This window comes from Saccopteryx bilineata, chromosome 4 (assembly GCF_036850765.1).
Source record: "Saccopteryx bilineata isolate mSacBil1 chromosome 4, mSacBil1_pri_phased_curated, whole genome shotgun sequence".
In the NCBI taxonomy this organism is placed as follows: domain Eukaryota; kingdom Metazoa; phylum Chordata; class Mammalia; order Chiroptera; family Emballonuridae; genus Saccopteryx; species Saccopteryx bilineata.
This window is the reverse complement of record NC_089493.1, coordinates 267,205,064-267,222,137: the sequence shown is the minus strand read 5'-3', so window position 1 is coordinate 267,222,137 and position 17,074 is coordinate 267,205,064. Positions and strand designations below refer to the sequence as shown.

At 53.3% G+C, this 17,074-nt stretch overlaps 1 protein-coding gene across 4 annotated transcripts in view; it reads right to left on the bottom strand.

The window, feature by feature from the left end:
• GTF2IRD1 (GTF2I repeat domain containing 1) overlaps nt 1-17,074 on the bottom strand; it is a 124,277-nt gene that overhangs the window by 31,065 nt on the left and 76,138 nt on the right. For 3 of the 4 annotated variants that reach the window (XM_066274590.1, XM_066274589.1, XM_066274591.1), the window contains 5 exons: nt 10,119-10,168; nt 9,861-9,917; nt 8,604-8,687; nt 6,026-6,209; nt 5,454-5,482 (listed from right to left, as the gene is read on the bottom strand). In XM_066274590.1, the coding sequence (XP_066130687.1) occupies nt 5,454-5,482; nt 6,026-6,209; nt 8,604-8,687; nt 9,861-9,917; nt 10,119-10,168 (404 nt within the window). The remainder of the gene's footprint in view (nt 1-5,453; nt 5,483-6,025; nt 6,210-8,603; nt 8,688-9,860; nt 9,918-10,118; nt 10,169-17,074) is intronic. The other variant, XM_066274592.1, reaches the window with a different exon arrangement.

The following is a 17,074-nucleotide window of genomic DNA, read 5'->3' as shown; positions in this document are numbered from 1 at the left end:
TCGTAAGCATGATGTGGATACTAGGTGTCCACAATGTGAGGAGTTGCCTGAATGTCCACTGTTAGGGGACAGGGTAGTTATAGAACTACGATGCAGCCTGACGAGGGAAGAGTATAAAGCGTTTTAAAGACATGGGGAGGATGTGAGGGCGGTCTGGCTGGCTTGGCGGGTGTCCCCTTCCTTCCTCCCTCACCCCTCCATGTGCGTCCCCTCCTGAAGCTGCGCACTCAGTCGGAGAGGACGACCTTCCCCGACACAGGCGAGGACCGCTCTTCGGTCAAGAGCATACGAGTAGCTGCGCTGCGCTGCCCTGCTGGAACCTCCGAGCAAGTCTCAAAGACATAGGGAAATGCTGATGTTTTAGGTGTGCGTGTATATAAATTTTATAGAAAGAATAACAATGAGATGTAAAATTAATAAGCTTGTGGGAAAATCTGGAAGAAAAGTATCATAAAACTGAACAGCCATCTGGGCAGTTAGATTTCCCTATTTTCAAAAATTTCACCATGGGTACGTATTTGCGATTCCTTTTAGGTTTTTATGACCTAATAGAAGGATGCCTCTGGCTGTTACTACACCCACTACTTGGGCAGAAGCCCACTTACTCCTTCCTTAGTCACCACTGCTTCTTCCAGCAGATCCTGAACAGCTTCCTTTGCTGACCCAGATTTTTGAGACCCCAGGCCCCTTTGGGTTTTGGGAGTCACCTTGACTTAAGCACAGGGGGTGATAGGAGGCTCACCCAAAGCCCCCTTCCCCATAGCAAGCACATCTGCCATGCTCTGCACTTGCCTGCTGGGGGCCCAATGACCTGTGGCCTCTGGTGCTATCTGTTCTTGAGAACAGGATGCCTGTGGCTCGGCGGGCTGAGATGTCTCATTGCTGTCTCCGGCCACTGACCTCTCTGGCCCCTGGCCCAGTCTCCCTACTTGAACCCAGTGCTACTGCATGCAGGTGGCTGAGGTGGGGAGCAGCCCAGCAAGGTGGCAAGGAACTACCAATGGTGTGCGCCTCTCCCAGTCGCACTGGCTGGGGCCCCTGGGGTCAGGCCTGGGTTATCTTGGCCTCTTGAAATTAGGGCTGGAGCTCATTCTAGGACAAGTGGGGGGCCTGGCGTGACCATACCTCTGCAGTCCCAGACTCCTGCAGCCTGAATGCCCATCCCTGAGGGGTCCTGTGAAGCCCCTGGCCCACAGCCTTCTGGACCGGAGGCCTGAAACCCTCCCCGTCCTCCAAGGCTCAGTCTGAGCCTGCCTCCTTCTTCAGCCAGGCGCCTGCCGCCACTCAGCACGAGCTGGAATGGCTACCAGACACCAGTGTGGAAACTGAGCCCTGAGGACAGATGTGTACCCAGGTGGGACAATACTAAAGGCCACTTTAGACTCAGAACAGAACTGGCCCAGGAAGGGCTGTACCCTTGCTCTGCTCTACACCAGCCTCCTGTTCCTGGCTGCCTTGTAGAAAGCCCCAGATTTAATGACCAATTTATCTTCAAAGCAGAGTTTCCTTCTTTACAATTCACCTTCTCAGCATGTTTCTGTTAGGAAAGGCTTCTATGGGAGCCTTCAATAAATGACCTAGAAAATCTGAGAGCCCTCCTCGAAGGGGCCCTTTCTCTCCCTAGGGAAGTTCTCCGCCTTCCGCCAGCACCTGTTTCTGCCCTCCCACTGACCTGACTTCCCCAAGCATGGGGCAGCTCGTGTCTGACCCCCTGCAGAGGTGGGCTTCATGGAAGGATCCAGGCCCTGAAGGGGGGCCTTAATGGGCAGAAGCAGCAAGAGGCATCTCTCCAGTCAGCTGAGAGGACAGTTATCCATGCATGTCTTCGGGGTACCAGTCGGGACACATGACATTCAAGACCCCCACCCCCTCTCTTCTTGGCACTATGAAACCCTCTGGAACTTTCACACAGTCCAGGGAAAAGGGGATCCTAGGTGGACTCAGATTCAAAGTTTCTGCCACTGTGTAATGGGGTTTTTTAGGTAGAAATCTAGTTCAATTTTAGAATAAAAAGAAAGCTCACAAATCTTACGCTTCTGAATTAGCAGACTAAAGTCCATTCCATGTTTTTAGAAGATAACGAAAGAGGAAAAAAAAAAGTCTGCTAGGAAAAGGTCTGCCTCTCTGTCATGACACACTACGAGCACGGGTTCCATCCCTTACTGGTGCCCGTCATGTCTCCTGGACACCTGGGTACCCTGGGTCAGCACCACATAGAGCCCGGGGGATAATAATCCCCCCACCCCCACTGACTAAGTGCTTCCCACAGCTATCCATGGCTGAAGGCTTTACAAACATCTCACTGGAGAGTCAGGACAAAGCTCCCCCTCCCCCTACGCAACAGGGTGAAACTGTCCTCAGAGCTCACCCACCGCCACCCACCATTTGTCCAATTCAGACCACGTGGGGAAGCAGGTATGACTATCTCCATCTTACAGACGAGGAAGTGTAGGCTAAAGGATGCAAAATAACAAGCTCAGTCACATGGCTAATATAAGGGGTGCAGCGATCTGAACCAGGTCTCTCTGAGCCCCAGCCTGTGCTTTCCCATGGCCCATGACATGTTGCCCAGAGAGCACTGGTGACCCCTCCACATGTGCAGGGCACCTGGTAACGTTCCGCCTCCCTGAGCTCCTGTTCCAGTATCACCCTCAGAGGCTGGCCTGTATCGGGCTTCAGTGATTTTCTCATGGAAGGTTTCAAACAGCTATTTCTGGAGCAGGAACAGTACTCAGTGACCTCTAGTGAACCCTCAGAGGCTCCTGTGAGCCTGGACACCTTCCCAGCCCAGCATGACGAGTGGCATGAGTAGGATGGGAGCTGGCTTGCAAGCCAGTCTGCCTGGCCCCTCCAGGTTGCCACCTGGTCCAGGCTGCCAATGCCTGGAAAGGCGCTGGCAGTTCCACCCCTGAGGGCTGGGGCCAGGGCCACTTTCCCACCTCCTCTTCCAGGCAGCCTGCCATCCTCTCCTACACCATGTGGGCAGAGAAAGCATTTCCAAGGCCTCTCTCTGTACACAGAGGGGGCAAAGGGAAGGCCAATGGGTGGGTGGTCAGGCAGATTGGCATAGAGACTGGGGGATGCTGGGGGATGATGGCTAAGATTCCAGAAGCTGTTCAAACAGTGAAGATGAGCCGCTGAGCTCTCGTGGCTGGAGGGTAAGCCCCGGTCATCAAAGCAGTCACCCCCAGGACCCAGGAGCACTGTGGTCTGTGCGAAGGCCCCTGGCTGACCCTCTGCCCCAAGTATTTCTCTCTAAAGCCTGACACTGCATTATTCGTGGCTGCTCTGAATTACAAACCACCTGCCCGTAATCTGCGGGCCTCCCTGACAGAATGCAGGGAGCCAGGCTTTGGAGCCAACAGTTTCTTCACTACGGGTGGGGCATCCCAGGCAAGTCACTGAAGTCCTGTTGGGACTCCATAAAAAGGGAACAGAAAAAGGTAACAGAGCAAAATGCTGAACTTACGGGCCAGCACACTTCAGGTCTCATAAATGACTTTTCCTTTGCTGCTTCCCAAACTCATTAAAAATGTACAGGTTCCTTTTCAGTCCTCCAAGGGGACCCTTCCACCCAGGGAAGAGGGGCTGGGGAGCAGGGGGGCGCAGAGGGGAGCGGAGGGGCGGCCGCCTCACTCTGTGTCTATTCTCCATCAGCAGAGGAGGCCTGGCCATGCTTCCTGCTGCTGCCCGTGGGATCGGGCCCAGCACTGACACCAACTTAGGCTGAAGCCCAAGTCAGGGCAGGTAGTGGCAGGAAGCTGACTCAGTGGCACCAGCACTGATGTCTATCAGCCCTGGAGCCGGGAGAGTGAACCACAGACTGCCAACCATGGTCCTGGAGCAAGGCAGGTCCACAGAAGGCCAAGTGGCCTGGGGGGATGGGCTGGTGTTCCAGGGAAAATGTGTTCTGGTGCCCAGGGTCAGTGAGAAGGGAGCGGTGCCACTCCGTCGGCCTGTGGTGTTCTCGTGAGCATCTGAGCACCCATTTCCCTAGCCTGCCCCTGCTGCCCCCAGCTTGCTTCCTGGGGAGGCAAGCTGTGGTCGCTGCAATCGGGGGGCCCTCGTCCGCCTCTCCAAGAGTACTGGCCTTAAGGCCACCTGCTGGTCATGTGATGCAGGGACAATGACCACTAAAACCCCGACCCTCAGTTTACCCCAGTGAGTCAGGCTTTTGCGCCTATCTCACAGGTCCGAGGAGTCATCGTGACGCCTCCTCTGTGTCTGTCGTTGTAACCCTAGTGCCTAGAACACTGCTGGCCCTAGGAGAGCCTCAGAAACATGTGTAAAATGAGCCCACATGAGGCGGGTCTGACATCCACTAATCCCCAAAGGACTAGGTAGCACTTTGCTACCTCCACCATCTCTACCTTGCTGACACCAGCCCATCGTTTCCTCACCTCGGAGAGCTCTGGGAAATCATCTGGGGGTGGGCCTTAAGTCACCACTGCTTATCCTCCAAACAGCATTAAAAGTTCCAGCTGAGGCCTTCCTCTCTAGGAAACCCTTCCCGGCCACCTCTACTCCTGCTTCTCTAGCTGGTGGGGGCGGGGGCTACAGTCTACAGCAGCTGCCTCATCACTATACCCCTCAGGAAGTCTTGACCCCTCCAGCTCGATGGCCTCTTGACCCTCCTCCAGAAGCCCACCAAGCCAGGCCAGGGCACAGAGAGTGAACAGCTCCAGGGAGCAGGGCTCAGTGTACTTGCGGGTGGGTGACATGCATGTCTCTGGGACTGTGAAATCAGATGCCTGTCCTGCAGGAGTCCTCTGATCGGCTCACCCATTCCCAGCACACCGGCATGGCCTCCCCCAGGCCAGCTAGTCTGGGGTGGGCGTGCGGCGAGGGTAAGATGGCAAGGTTCCCCAGAGTGCTCACCAGGTGAGCTGTGTTGCCCCCACAGGGACAGTTGCTGTTCATTCAGGGTTTGGGAGGGTGAGGACACAGCCCATGGAGGAGATGGAGGGGGATGAATGCCTTGGAAGGCGGTCAGGACAGGCATTTTACCATCTCAGGCTGGGTGGGCACCCCTTATATCTTACTGTCAAACTGGCAGGTCCCCATAAAGACTTCCCTTCCTCTGAGGTTAGAGACCCACCCACCACCCACCTTACCTACTCACTGAGGGCAACCAGGCCCCTTCATCAGGAGGAGTGGGGGGCAGAGACCCAGCCCCTTCTTCTGGAACTTTGGCTGGGTGAAGTTTAAACGTCACTGGTGCCGCCCACCACCCCTTTTCTGCCCTAGGTTCCGGCTAGCCTTCCTCCTGCCCCCTGGGGGCAGTGGCCAGGTGAGGTGGAAGAACAGAAGGGCAGGGGCCTGGCTCCCACTTCGGGGCCCCACAACCTGTGTCCCACAGTAAGCTTGGCTGCAGCCTCCAGCACCATGGCCCCCAGCACCATGGCCGGGCCCCCATGCCAAGCAGCTCCACCCCCCCAGATAATGCCTCTTACCAGGCTTTGGGATGAGTCCTTGGAAAGGCCTGGAAGAGAAACAGACAGGGGAGTGTCAGTGGGAGGGCCAGGGGGCTCATTAGAAATGTCTGGGGCACATCTAAGATCTATTGCATCAGAACCTGCCATTTCAACAAGATGGCCAGTGATTTGTGTGCATGGGACACTGTGCAGGAAGAAGGTGACCAGGGTCTCCTGCTGGCTCACCCTGGATGGCTCTGTGACCTTGGGTAAATAACTTGTCTCCGTTTCCTCCCCTCCGGAGTGGGCCTAACGCCTCTCCCTGGGTGCTGGAATGCAGAGAGCAGGTGCTGTGGGCAGGCAGAGGTGCCCAGGAAGGCTGCCCCTGCTGTGGCAGTTGTGGTGTGGTGACTGGTCTCCCCTCTGCAGCGCCCTCTGCAACCCGGCTGGCCTGCAGTCCTTCCCCCACCCCCCAGGGCCTAGAATGGCACGGGGACAGCCACACTGTCCTGCAGGGAGGGAAGGACCAACCGAGGGAAAGGCCAAGGGTTCCCTGGTGCAAGCCCCCTGCCTCTGCTAGTCTTGCCTCCTCGTCCTTTCCCCCCGCATACCTGGTGACTGTGAACTTGATCTTGTCAGCCACTGCAAGGATCCTTTCCAGGTTTTGGGAGCCAAAGGTGCAGGGCTTTCGGAACGGGATTCCCGGGGGCAGCCCCTCAATGATCACCGAGCCGGGGTTACTCTTGATGCGCTTGTAGGGGACCTGGACCGGGTACTTGATGCCCAAGGCTTCCCCTGTGGATGACGGACAGAGAAAGCGTCGTTAGGAACCAGAGACAGTGCTAGTCTGTGGATGTGGAGGAGTGTGGAGTGCTCCGTGCACGAGTGTGAAAGAGAAATCTGTCATGTAGTACCAAGGAAAGGCACAGTTGGCGAGGGGCTGGGACTTACAGGGTGTGCCCTGCAGTGGGTTCGGGGTCGGGGTGTGGAGTCTGTGCCTGGGCTGGGCTGAGGAGTAGGCAGGGGATGTGCAGCAGCAGGTGCTGGGAAAGGGCAGTGGCTAACGTCTCCCAGTGTTCTAGCCTGAGAACCTGAAAGCTCACCTTGAGGGTGGTACCTGCGGGCACAGCTGGCCCTTCCCACAATGCCCCGCCCTCCATCAGCCCCAGGGTTCAGGACCGGCCTGGCCTGAGCAGGAAGACTGCATTTGGAAGCAAGGAAGGCAGCTTGAGGCCAGCCCGGCTGCAGCTCTTCCGTATCTGGGCACTGGCATCATTCCTGTCACCACGCCTCTGGAGGGCTGTGGCATGTCCATCCCAGGGACAGTGCTTTGTCTCACAGCTGGCCTAGGGGCAGTCCTGGGGTGAGGGTGGGGTGGCCACTGCTGCCCGACTCCCAGCCGAGGCCTGCCGCCTGCCGCCGGGGCCACCCGAGGCACTGGCCAGCTGGTCCTCCGGGGGTTCCTGCCCACAGGACCAAGGACCAGGTGCAGGCACTGCAGCCCTGGATGCTGGGAGGCTGCCTTGAACATTCCTAGCTCTCCCAGACTTAGATGGGGTCCCCCAACGGAGACCCACCAGATAGAGGGCTGAGCTCACTGTGACCCCCCCCCCCCCCCCGCCAAGGGGCTGGCTGAGAGCATCATCCTCAGGGTCACATATGCCCCTTTATAAAGCCATGCTGCAGAAATCTCCATAGGTGTTACACTAGGAAGAACAGCTTAACTTTTTCATGTAATAAACTAAGTTTTATCTGATGGACACACGGGGAATGGTAAGACTTGCTTCATTTCCCTTTTTGCTCTGACTCCCAGGGAACTCAGAGCCCTATATGTGCCCTGCTTCCAGCAAGTACACAATTGCTGAGTCTTCATGTCACCCCTGCTTCAGCCGGTTTGGTTTTACTTATTTACTTATTTTGGAGAGAAGAAAGGGGTGAGGGAGAGAGACAGGAACATCGATCTGTTCCTGTATGTGCCCTGACCGGGGACTGAACCGGCAACCTGTGCGCTTTGGGACGAAGTTCTAACCAACTGAGCTATCCAGCCAGAGCTAACCTCCTTTAGTTTGTTTTTGTTACTTGAGACCAAATAGCATCTTACCTGCTTCAAGTTTGTTTTCCTCAAGCCAGGACTAAGGGGAGGCCCCTGTCGTCCCCCCCCCACCCCCCCACCCCCCGCCAATCAGCACCAGCGATTCCCTCTCTGAGCACAGCTCGATTCTACCCACTTCTCTTCCCATACTGCAGCCAGGGCCCCGTCCAAGAGCATCACTCTGGCCTGAGCACCCACTCCAGCCTCTGAGCTGCCTCCACCGTCCACCTCGCCCTCCTGCACCCACTCACTTCCTTCACAGCACGCGGGACGATACTGCAAAAGTACAATGCGGCTCCAGTCACTCACTCTTCCCAGCAACGTACAAAGCTGACACCATGATGATCTGCTCTGTTTCCTGGCCAGCTCTATGGGGTCCCTGCTCCCCCAACTGCCACCTCCCAGCTTCAGCTTTCTCCTCTTCTTAGGACAAGCCTTAGGGCCTTTGCACATGTCATTACTTCAGCTCAAATGTCCTTCCTTCATATGCTGCTTAACTCCTTAACTACCCTTCCGCTCTTTCTTCAAAGAGGCCTCCCTGACCCCCGATTTAAAGTAAATACTCAAGTTACTCTCTCTTGAGCAGTTTGCTCTTTTCCTGCATGATCGTGGAACAAGTTTTCATTAATATCAGATTTTGCATGTAGTTGTTGAATGTCTCTTCTCACAGATCTAGGGGGCCCATGAGGGCAGGGACTGTGTGTTTTCTTTTTTGCTTTTTTTTTTTTTTTTAATTCATTTTAGAGAGGAGAGAGAGACAGAGAGGGAGAGAGACAGGAGAAAGAGACAGAGAGAGAGAAGGTGGGGAGGAGCTGGAAGCATCAACTCCCATATGAGCCTTGACCAGGCAAGCCCAGGGTTTCGAACCGGCGACCTCAGCATTTCCAGGTCGACGCTTTATCCACTGCACCACCACAGGTCAGAGGGACTGTGTGTTTTCTTCACTGCTGTATCTTCAGTGCCTGGCACATAGTAAGTGTTCCAGAAATATCTCAAAGTGGGTGAAGGTTTTCCTGGAGTTGACCACCATGGACCTGGGAAGCTCCTGCCTCTCTTCCCACCCTGTGGCTTCCCTCCACCCAGGCACCGGGGCTCACCATATTTCTTATTGAACAGATCCTGGACTTGCTCCCTCAGCGTGTTGGCGATGTCGATCCGGGAGAGTCTGGCGTCATAATTTTCTGCAAAGTGAAAAACAATTATGGATTTGGGTTGTTAAATTAAAAGGCACTTAGTGACTTTTAAGGAATATGATTTTCTAATTACGGGGACCTCCTTCTCTGGCAATTATCGGATCCTCGGAGTGGGCCCCTCCGAGTCCTTCAGCGCTAACATCTTGACAGAGATGTGTGTTTTTCCAGAAGGACGCACACTGTTGCGACAACAGCAGCAGATTGGAAATTAAGTTAATTGTTGACATTTGAAAACCACCACAGCCACAAATGAGCCCTGGAGGTGAAAGACACCATGCAGGGGACCAGTTCCTGAGCCATGGCGGGCTTGGAGCAGGGGAGACACGGGCTCAGATGACAGGGCGGGCCCCAGAGAGGCAGGGAGCTGGCCTAGCAGTGCCCAGTGGTCACTAACTCACCGTAGGGTGTTTGTTAAGGAGCCCGTATACCAGCATGTGCCAGAGGGACCACAGAGGGACCCCTGCCCTTGGGGAGATCACCCTGGCACTGCCTTGTAGAAAGAGAGAGGTGAGAGTGTGCACCTCAAGGTGTCTGGGTATGTGGGGGGACCCTAGTCAACTAAGAGGACAGGGTACGATGAGCCTGCGGTGCGGTGAGAGCCTCGACTCCCGCCATCACAGGAAGCAACCACCCCTCTGGGATCTGGGGCCTATCTCTCAGGGCCCCCCCACCTCCAGGCCTAGCCCCTTCTGCCACTGGTCTTGCTGACCCATCTTCTCCTCAGAGCCTGGCCCTGACCTGCTTCTCTTTCTCAGGTGTGGTCCACACCCCAGGCCTTGACTCGAGCCTTCCCCCTCTTCTCTCTCTCTCTCCACACTCACCTCTCCCCATTCCTTCTTGGCCCAGCCGCAGTCCCCTCCTCGAGAGAGGCCCCTTGCCCTTGCTGACCCCGCCCTCCTCTGATTTCAAAGCAGTACGGGCAAGGCTGAATGCCTAACAGGCAGTGGGCAGGCCAGCTGACTCCCCAGATGGCAGTGGGTGGCTCCTGTACCCCGCAGAACCCCCACCTGCCCAAAGCCCCCATGGAGCCTCTTACCCAGAGCTGGCAGTCTACAGCCCTGTCCCCCTGCCAGCCCCACCCCCAGCCTGGCCCTTCAAACCCAAGCCAGGTCAAGGTCATGGTGCTGGGACAGTTGACCCCATCCTGAGCTGCAACCTTACCTTGAAAGCCCTGTCTCTTCAGGCTCTCGTCCACAAAAGTGTCCCCGGAATCCCTCTCTGGGGGCGGGGGGGAGAGAAGCCAGGGTGAGCAGGCAGCTAGCTCCTGAGACCCAGGGACAAAGGTGGGGGTAAGCCCGATGGGGAGGGCAGTGGGGGAATGCCAGGGGAGGACAGAAGCAGCAGGAGGGATGGTGGCAGAGGCCTGAGACCCCTCCCTTGTCCGGCCCGCACCTTAGCCCCTAACCCTGTGCAGGGTACCTTGGCTGTCCGTGATGGGCTCTTTCACTCCTTCAGTGAGAAGCTCAGGCCTGGAAAATACAAGTGGGGCTGTCACCGAGGTCCCTCCAAGCCTTCCTAGTACTGCACAGCCCTTCCCCCTGGGTCTCAGTCTACACACCTGTGCAATGGGCCCTTCTGCCTCTGGACAGTCCAGGTCAGGGGTCCCTGCCCCCCACTCCCCCACGGAGCTGTCCTGCTGATCTACGTGTGAGATGTGATGTGCTGTACTGGGCTCTGACAACTTAGCTGGCAGTGAGAGCGGCTTGGTCCTGGCCCAGTGGGAATGACATCCTCACTCTCAGTCCCAGGATGCCATATGACTGCCACTGTCCAGAGCCAGAGCACACTGGATGTGGGGTCCCCATGGAGCCAATCTTAAGTGTAAAAGCTGTTGGGGATGACCATGTGGCAAGTTCTTGGAGGCATAAAGAAGGCCTGAGGTTTCTGGCTGACAACAGAGAGCTGCCATTTTACTTTGGAATCAGGGGCCTTGGGGACCAGGCCCAGCTTTCCACTAGTGTCTGTACCTACAGAAAGTCCACAAAGTCTTTCCCAGACATGAGGTAACCCACCCAATGTCCTTCAGGTAGGTAATGTTTCCACCACCCCGTTTCCAGGATGAGGAGACTGAGGCATCAGGAAGGTGAGTAACATGCCCGAGACTGCATAGCTCAAGGGGAAGAGTTCAAATTAGGTGCCCCTCTCCCCAACTAGACCTCTGTTTTCTCACACGAAAAGGGTTGTAATAACCCTGTACTGGCCAAGTAGAGGGGAGTAGGCCTTACAAATCCAAGTTTGAGGCAACAACGCAGGGCCACGGAAGATACTTTGGCCTGGGAGTGGGGGGGGTCAGCTGCTGACACTTCTAGGTGACTGTGGGGACATCATTCCACCTCTGAGCCTCAGTTTCCTCTTAAGAAGAAGGAGGAGAGGTAGTGGTGGGGTCTAAATACAGTCTGAGGCCTTTTCCAGCTCCTGAGCCTGTGGGCCAAGGCAGGGCTGTGCCTCCTCCCTCCCCAGGAGCCGGCTCGGTGCCAGGCCCTGAGCTGATGCCCAGATGCCTGCTGCCAGGACAGACATCGAGTCCTCTGAGAGCCTGGCCTTTGGCCTCACTCCCAGGCGGGGTCTCTGTGTCGCCGCCCGGCCACCTCTGTGATGGAGAGCTCCGCACCTTGGTGGGCAGCCTCCGAGCAGATGCGCCCTCACGCTAGACCCCGGTCCAGCATCCCTCCTTTCGGGAGGTTTAAAGGAGTGGTTCTGTTACGTAGAACCACCTCCATGTCCTCTCAGCCCTCCTCGGGCCAGCCTGCCTCCCCAGTGTCCTTAGCCAGCCAGACTCCAGACCCCCACCACCCTGACCGGTCTGCTCTGGCTGGACAAGGCTGGACTGAAAACAGGGCATTGAGAATCTGTCTGGTCTTTGTCCCTGGTTCCTGGGACAGAACTTCTAAATCTTTGGAATTTCTTGGTGTGATAAAGAGTATCTCTGTTATTCATGGTGAGACTCTTGGGATCACACCTATGTTTATGCTAATGAGCTGACTCAGGATTCAGGAAGAACAACCATGTGATTAGAGGCCTGGGGCTTTGTGCCACCTGATATTAGCTCAACTTCCTGACTTCTAGGGAGGGGAGAGGCTGGAAACTGAGTTCAATCACATGGCCAATAATCTACCCAAGCCTGCATAATGCATCCCAGTAAGAACTGTAGACACTGAAGCTCGGTGGAGCTTCCTGGTTGGTGAACAAATGAATGTGCTGAGAGGGTCATGTGCCCTGCGTTCATGGAAGAGGGCATGGAAGCTGTGTCTAGTGCCCTTCCAGACCTCACCCTCTGTGTCTCTTCAGTTGGCTGGTCCTAATCTGTATCCTTTCCATAAAACTGTAATCTTAATACAGCTTATCCTGAGTTCTGTGGGTTTTTCCAGCGAATTATTTTTTTTTTTTTTAATTTATTCATTTTTAGAGAGGAGAGAGAGGGGGAGAGAGAGAAACAGAGAGAGAGAAGTGGGGAGGAGCTGGAAGCATCAACTCCCATATGTGCCTTGACCAGGCAAGCCCAGGGTTTCGAACCGGCGACCTCAGCATTTCCAGGTCGACACTTTATCCACTGCGCCACCACAGGTCAGGCTCCAGCGAATTATTGAACCTGGGGGAAGTCATAGGGAGCCAGTTGCTCAGAAGTGTAGGTGGCCCAGGGCCCTTAAATTGTGGCTGGAGTCTGAAGTGAAGGTGTTCTTGTTGGGGCCTGTGCCCTGAATCGGTGGGATCTGCTAACTCTGGGTGGTCAGCACCAAAACTGCAGTACATTCAGCCGGAACCTTCCACCACCACGTTCCTGGACCTCCTTCTCCCACCCATGAGAATCTATCTACCCATGGTTTGAAATTTCCTAAGGTATTTTCCCCCTAAGGGTTTTTTAACTTTGGAGAATTTGATAAAAGCAAGGGACCTTCTCTCTAGAAAAATACACAAAAGAATACAAAAATTTTGCATATAAGTTCAAGGATCTGGGTTACTAGTACTTTTTGACCAAAGGTTTAAAAAGTTTTTTGTTTGTTTGTTTTTTTTTGCTTTGTTTTTGTTTTGTATTTTTCTGAAGCTGGAAATGGGGAGAGACAGTCAGACAGACTCCTGCATGCGCCCAACCGGGATCCACCCGGCACGCCCACCAGGGGGGATGCTCTGCCCCTCCAGGGCGTCGCTCTGTCGTGACCAGAGCCACTCTAGTGCCTGGGGCAGAGGCCAAGGAGCCATCCCCAGCGCCCGGGCCATCTTTGCTCCAATGGAGCCTCGGCTGCGGGAGGGGAAGAGAGAAACAGAGAGGAAGGAGAGGGGGAGGGGTGGAGAAGCAGATGGGCGCCTCTCCTGTGTTCCCTGGCCGGGAATCGAACCCGGGACCTCTGCATGCCAGGCCGACGCTCTACCACTGAGCCAACCGGCCAGGGCCTAGAAAGTTTTAATTTGATTTTGTGCCAACTCGAATGAACAGGTATTGGCTAATCGACCTTTCGGCTAAAATCAAGTGTCTAATTAACAGGTAGCGGTTGTCTGGAGTATTGTTTAGAAAGATGTGGAGGTCAGATTCAGGCAGAAAGAGTGTCAATCCATTAGTAATATCTCCCGCAGGTAATAATTTCTCAGTTATATAAAACATTTATATTTTTATGGACTGAACTGTGTCCCCCCTAAATTTCATATGCTGAAACCCTAACCCCCAATACCTCAGAATGTGACTGTATTGGAAAATAGGGTCTTTTTTAAAGAGGTGATTAAATTTAAATGAGGACATTAGGATGGGCCCCAATCCGTCTGACTGACATCCTTATAAGAAGAGGAGACTAGGTCATGCAGAGAGAGACACCAGAAGTGCGTATGCACAGAGAAAAGACCATCTGAATACACAGCAAGGAGGTGGCCGTCTGTGAGCCAAGGAGAGAGGCCTTGGGAGAAACTAAACCTGCCAACAACCTGATCTTGAACATCTAGCCTCCACAGTTTTGTTTTGTTTTAAGATTTTATTGGCTTGACTTATACTGCCACAGTAGATAAAGCATCGACCTGGAACGCTGAGGTCACTGGTTCGAAACCCTGGGCTTGCCCGGTCAAGGCACATACAGGAAGGAACTACTACGAGCTGATGCTTGCCACTTCTGCCCCCCTTTTTCTCTCTCTTTCCTCTCTCTAAAAATCAATAAAATCCAAATGATAACGGAACACTGATTTTACAGCGGGATGGGGAAGCAAGAAGTATCAATCGATAGTTTCTTCACTTTAGTTGTTCATTGTCATATGTGCCTTGACCGGGCAAGCCCAGGGTTTCAAACTGGTGACCCAGCCACTGTGCCACCACAGAATTGAAAGAAATAAGTTTCTGTTGTTTAAGCCACCTAGTCTGTAGTGCTTCGTTATGGCGGCCCCAGCAAACTAACGTTCACACGTACATACATACATAAGACATTTATATACATGCTTTATGGTATTTTACATACCATAAAAATCACTTTTAAAGTATGCCAATCCAAGAAATGACGACATCAGATCATTTACAACAAAATGGTGGGATCTCGATAACATTATACGGAGTGAACTAAGTAAATCAGAAAAAACCAAGAACTGCATGATTCCATACATCGGTGGGACATAAAAACAAGACTAAGAGACATGGACAAGAGTGTGGTGGTGGCCTGGCCGGTTGGCTCAGCGGTAGAGCGTCGGCCTGGCGTGTGGGGGACCCGAGTTCGATTCCCGGCCAGGGCACATAGGAGAAGCGCCCATTTGCTTCTCCACCCCCACCCCCCTCCTTCCTCTCTGTCTCTCTCTTCCCCTCCCGCAGCAAGGCTCCATTGGAGCAAAGATGGCCCGGGCACTGGGGATGGCTCCTTGGCCTCTGCCCCAGGCGCTAGAGTGGCTCTGGTCGCGGCAGAGCAACCCCCCGGAGGGGCAGAGCATCGCCCCCTGGTGGGCAAAGCGTCGCTCCTGGTGGGCGTGCCGGGTGGATCCCGGTTGGGCACATGCGGGAGTCTGTCTGGCTGTCTCTCCCCATTCCCAGCTTCAGAAAAGTACAAAAAAAGAAAAAGAAAAAAAAAAAAAAAGAGTGTGGTGGTTACGGGGGGGGGGGGGTACAAAGAAAACTAGGTGGAAGGTGACGGAGGACAATCTGACTTTGGGTGATGGGTATGCAACATAATTGAAGGACAAGATAACCTGGTCATGTTTTCTTTGAATATATGTACCCTGATTTATTGATGTCACCCCATTAAAATTAATAAAAATGTATTTATAAATAAAAAAAAGTATGCCAATCTGTAGTGTTTAGTATATTCACAAAATTATTTATGTAGCCATACTTCTATCTAATGCTAGCACATCCCAAATGTATCCTTTTTTAAAGTGAGATTAATGAGAACTGGCTATTTTTCACTTAATAGTCCCCACAGTATTTTTGGTAATTTTTATACTGAGGAACAACAAAATAAAGATACCCAAGTGTTCAATCTCTCTCCTTGAATCATTTCTTAAAATCACCTCAACTAGTCTTCAGTCCCGTCACCCTACCTGCTGGATTTGACGAGGCTAATCACTCTCCTATGTACGTCGCTTTCTTCACGTGGCTTTCAGGAAACTGGAATTACACTCACTGTTTAAAAACTACTCTATTTTTAAATAAATGAACGCATATAGAACCACATGGATGAATCTCAAAAGCTTAGTGAAAGAAGCCAGACGCCAAAGGTTGCACACTGTGTCCGTCACATTGACGTGACAGTCTAGAAAAGGCAAATGATAATGGAACGTTGATTAGTGGCTGCCAGGGACTAGGGCTGCCAACAAGGGGGCACAGGAAAGTTTTTGGAAACTGCTTCGTCGCTTGATTGCAGTGGTGGTTCATGTGATGGATGAGTCTAAGTTCAAAGAGTTGTACATTTTAAAAAGGTGAATTTTGGCCCTGGCCTGGTAGCTACATTGGTTCGAGTGTTGTTCTGATTCACCAAAATTTTAAGTTCAATCCTTGGTCAGGGCACATACAAGAATTAACTAAGAAATGCATAAGTAGGCCCTGGCTGGTTGGCTCAGCGGTGGGACGTCAGCCTGGCGTGTGGAAGCCCCAGGTTTGATTCTCGGTCAGGGCACACAGGGGAAGCAACCATCTGTTTCTCCACACACACCCCTCTCTTCCAGTCCTGCAGCCATGGCTCGAATAAGCAAATTGGCCCTGGTGCTGAGGATGGCTCCATGGCCTCAGCTTAGGTACTATAAAATAGCTTTGTTGTCAAGCAATGGAGCATCAGCCCCAGATGGGTACTGCCAGGTGGACCCCAGTCGGGGCACATATGGGAGTCACTTGCTACTGATTTGGCTCCTACCTTCGAGCTGCCAAGTGCTTTTGGTTCTGGGTTTAAGGAACAACGATGGCAAGCTGTCTCCATGTACTATGTCCCTCCTGAATGCTGACAGCTCCCAATGATCTGTCTCCACCCTGACATCACCACTGAGCATTGAGATTGTGAGTCCTGTTATCCACATGCTGTCCATCTCTGGAAGCCCCAACACATCTCAAACATAACACACGTCAGACCCAACTATTGCCTGCATCCTCCACATCGTCTCCATTTCAGAAAGTGGCATCTCTGCCAGCCCAGTTGCTCAGCCTAGTACCTTAGAGTCATTCAGGCCTCTATTCCTCTCACTCCCCATATCTAACATACTACCAGCAAATTCTTTAAAATTGTGCCTGAATCTGACAACTTTCAATACTTCCACCCTACCTTTATCCAATTCAAGCTGCTGCCCTGTCCCTGGGCCAGTGTAAAGCCTCCTTGCTGATCCCAGCTTCTGCCCTTGCCTATCCCCCCCAGAGTCCCTTTTGCCTCACAGCTAGAAAATTTAAAAAAATTAAAAATAAAAAAGACCAGATCATATCACCCTCCTCAAAACCTTCTAGTGAGTTCTCATTAAGTTTGAAATAAAATCCAAACTCTTTCAACCAGCCCAACACCCTGTATAATCTAGTCCCTGCGATCTCTTGGGCCTCACCATTTACCACTCCTCCCTTACTAGTCTCAAACATGCAAGTGTGTCCCTGCCTCAGGGCCTTTGCACCTACGGTTCCCTGTACACTCTTCCGCCAGATACTGACATGGCTTGCTTCACTGGGTCTCTGTTTCAATGTCACATCCTTAGATAGGTTCCTCCTTACCCTCGCCTGTCCCTTTACCCTTCATTATAGCACTTATCTCTACCTGATGTTATATTGTCATTTTATTTGGTGAGATTGGCCAACTCAAGGGGAAGACTTGGTGGCATTTGCTGCTGTATCACAGCCTAGCACATGTTGGCATTCAAGATGTATTTGTTGCCCTGGCTGGTTGGCTCAATGGTAGAGCGTCGGCCTGGCATGCAGGAGTCCCGGGTTCGATTCCCAGCCAGGGCAC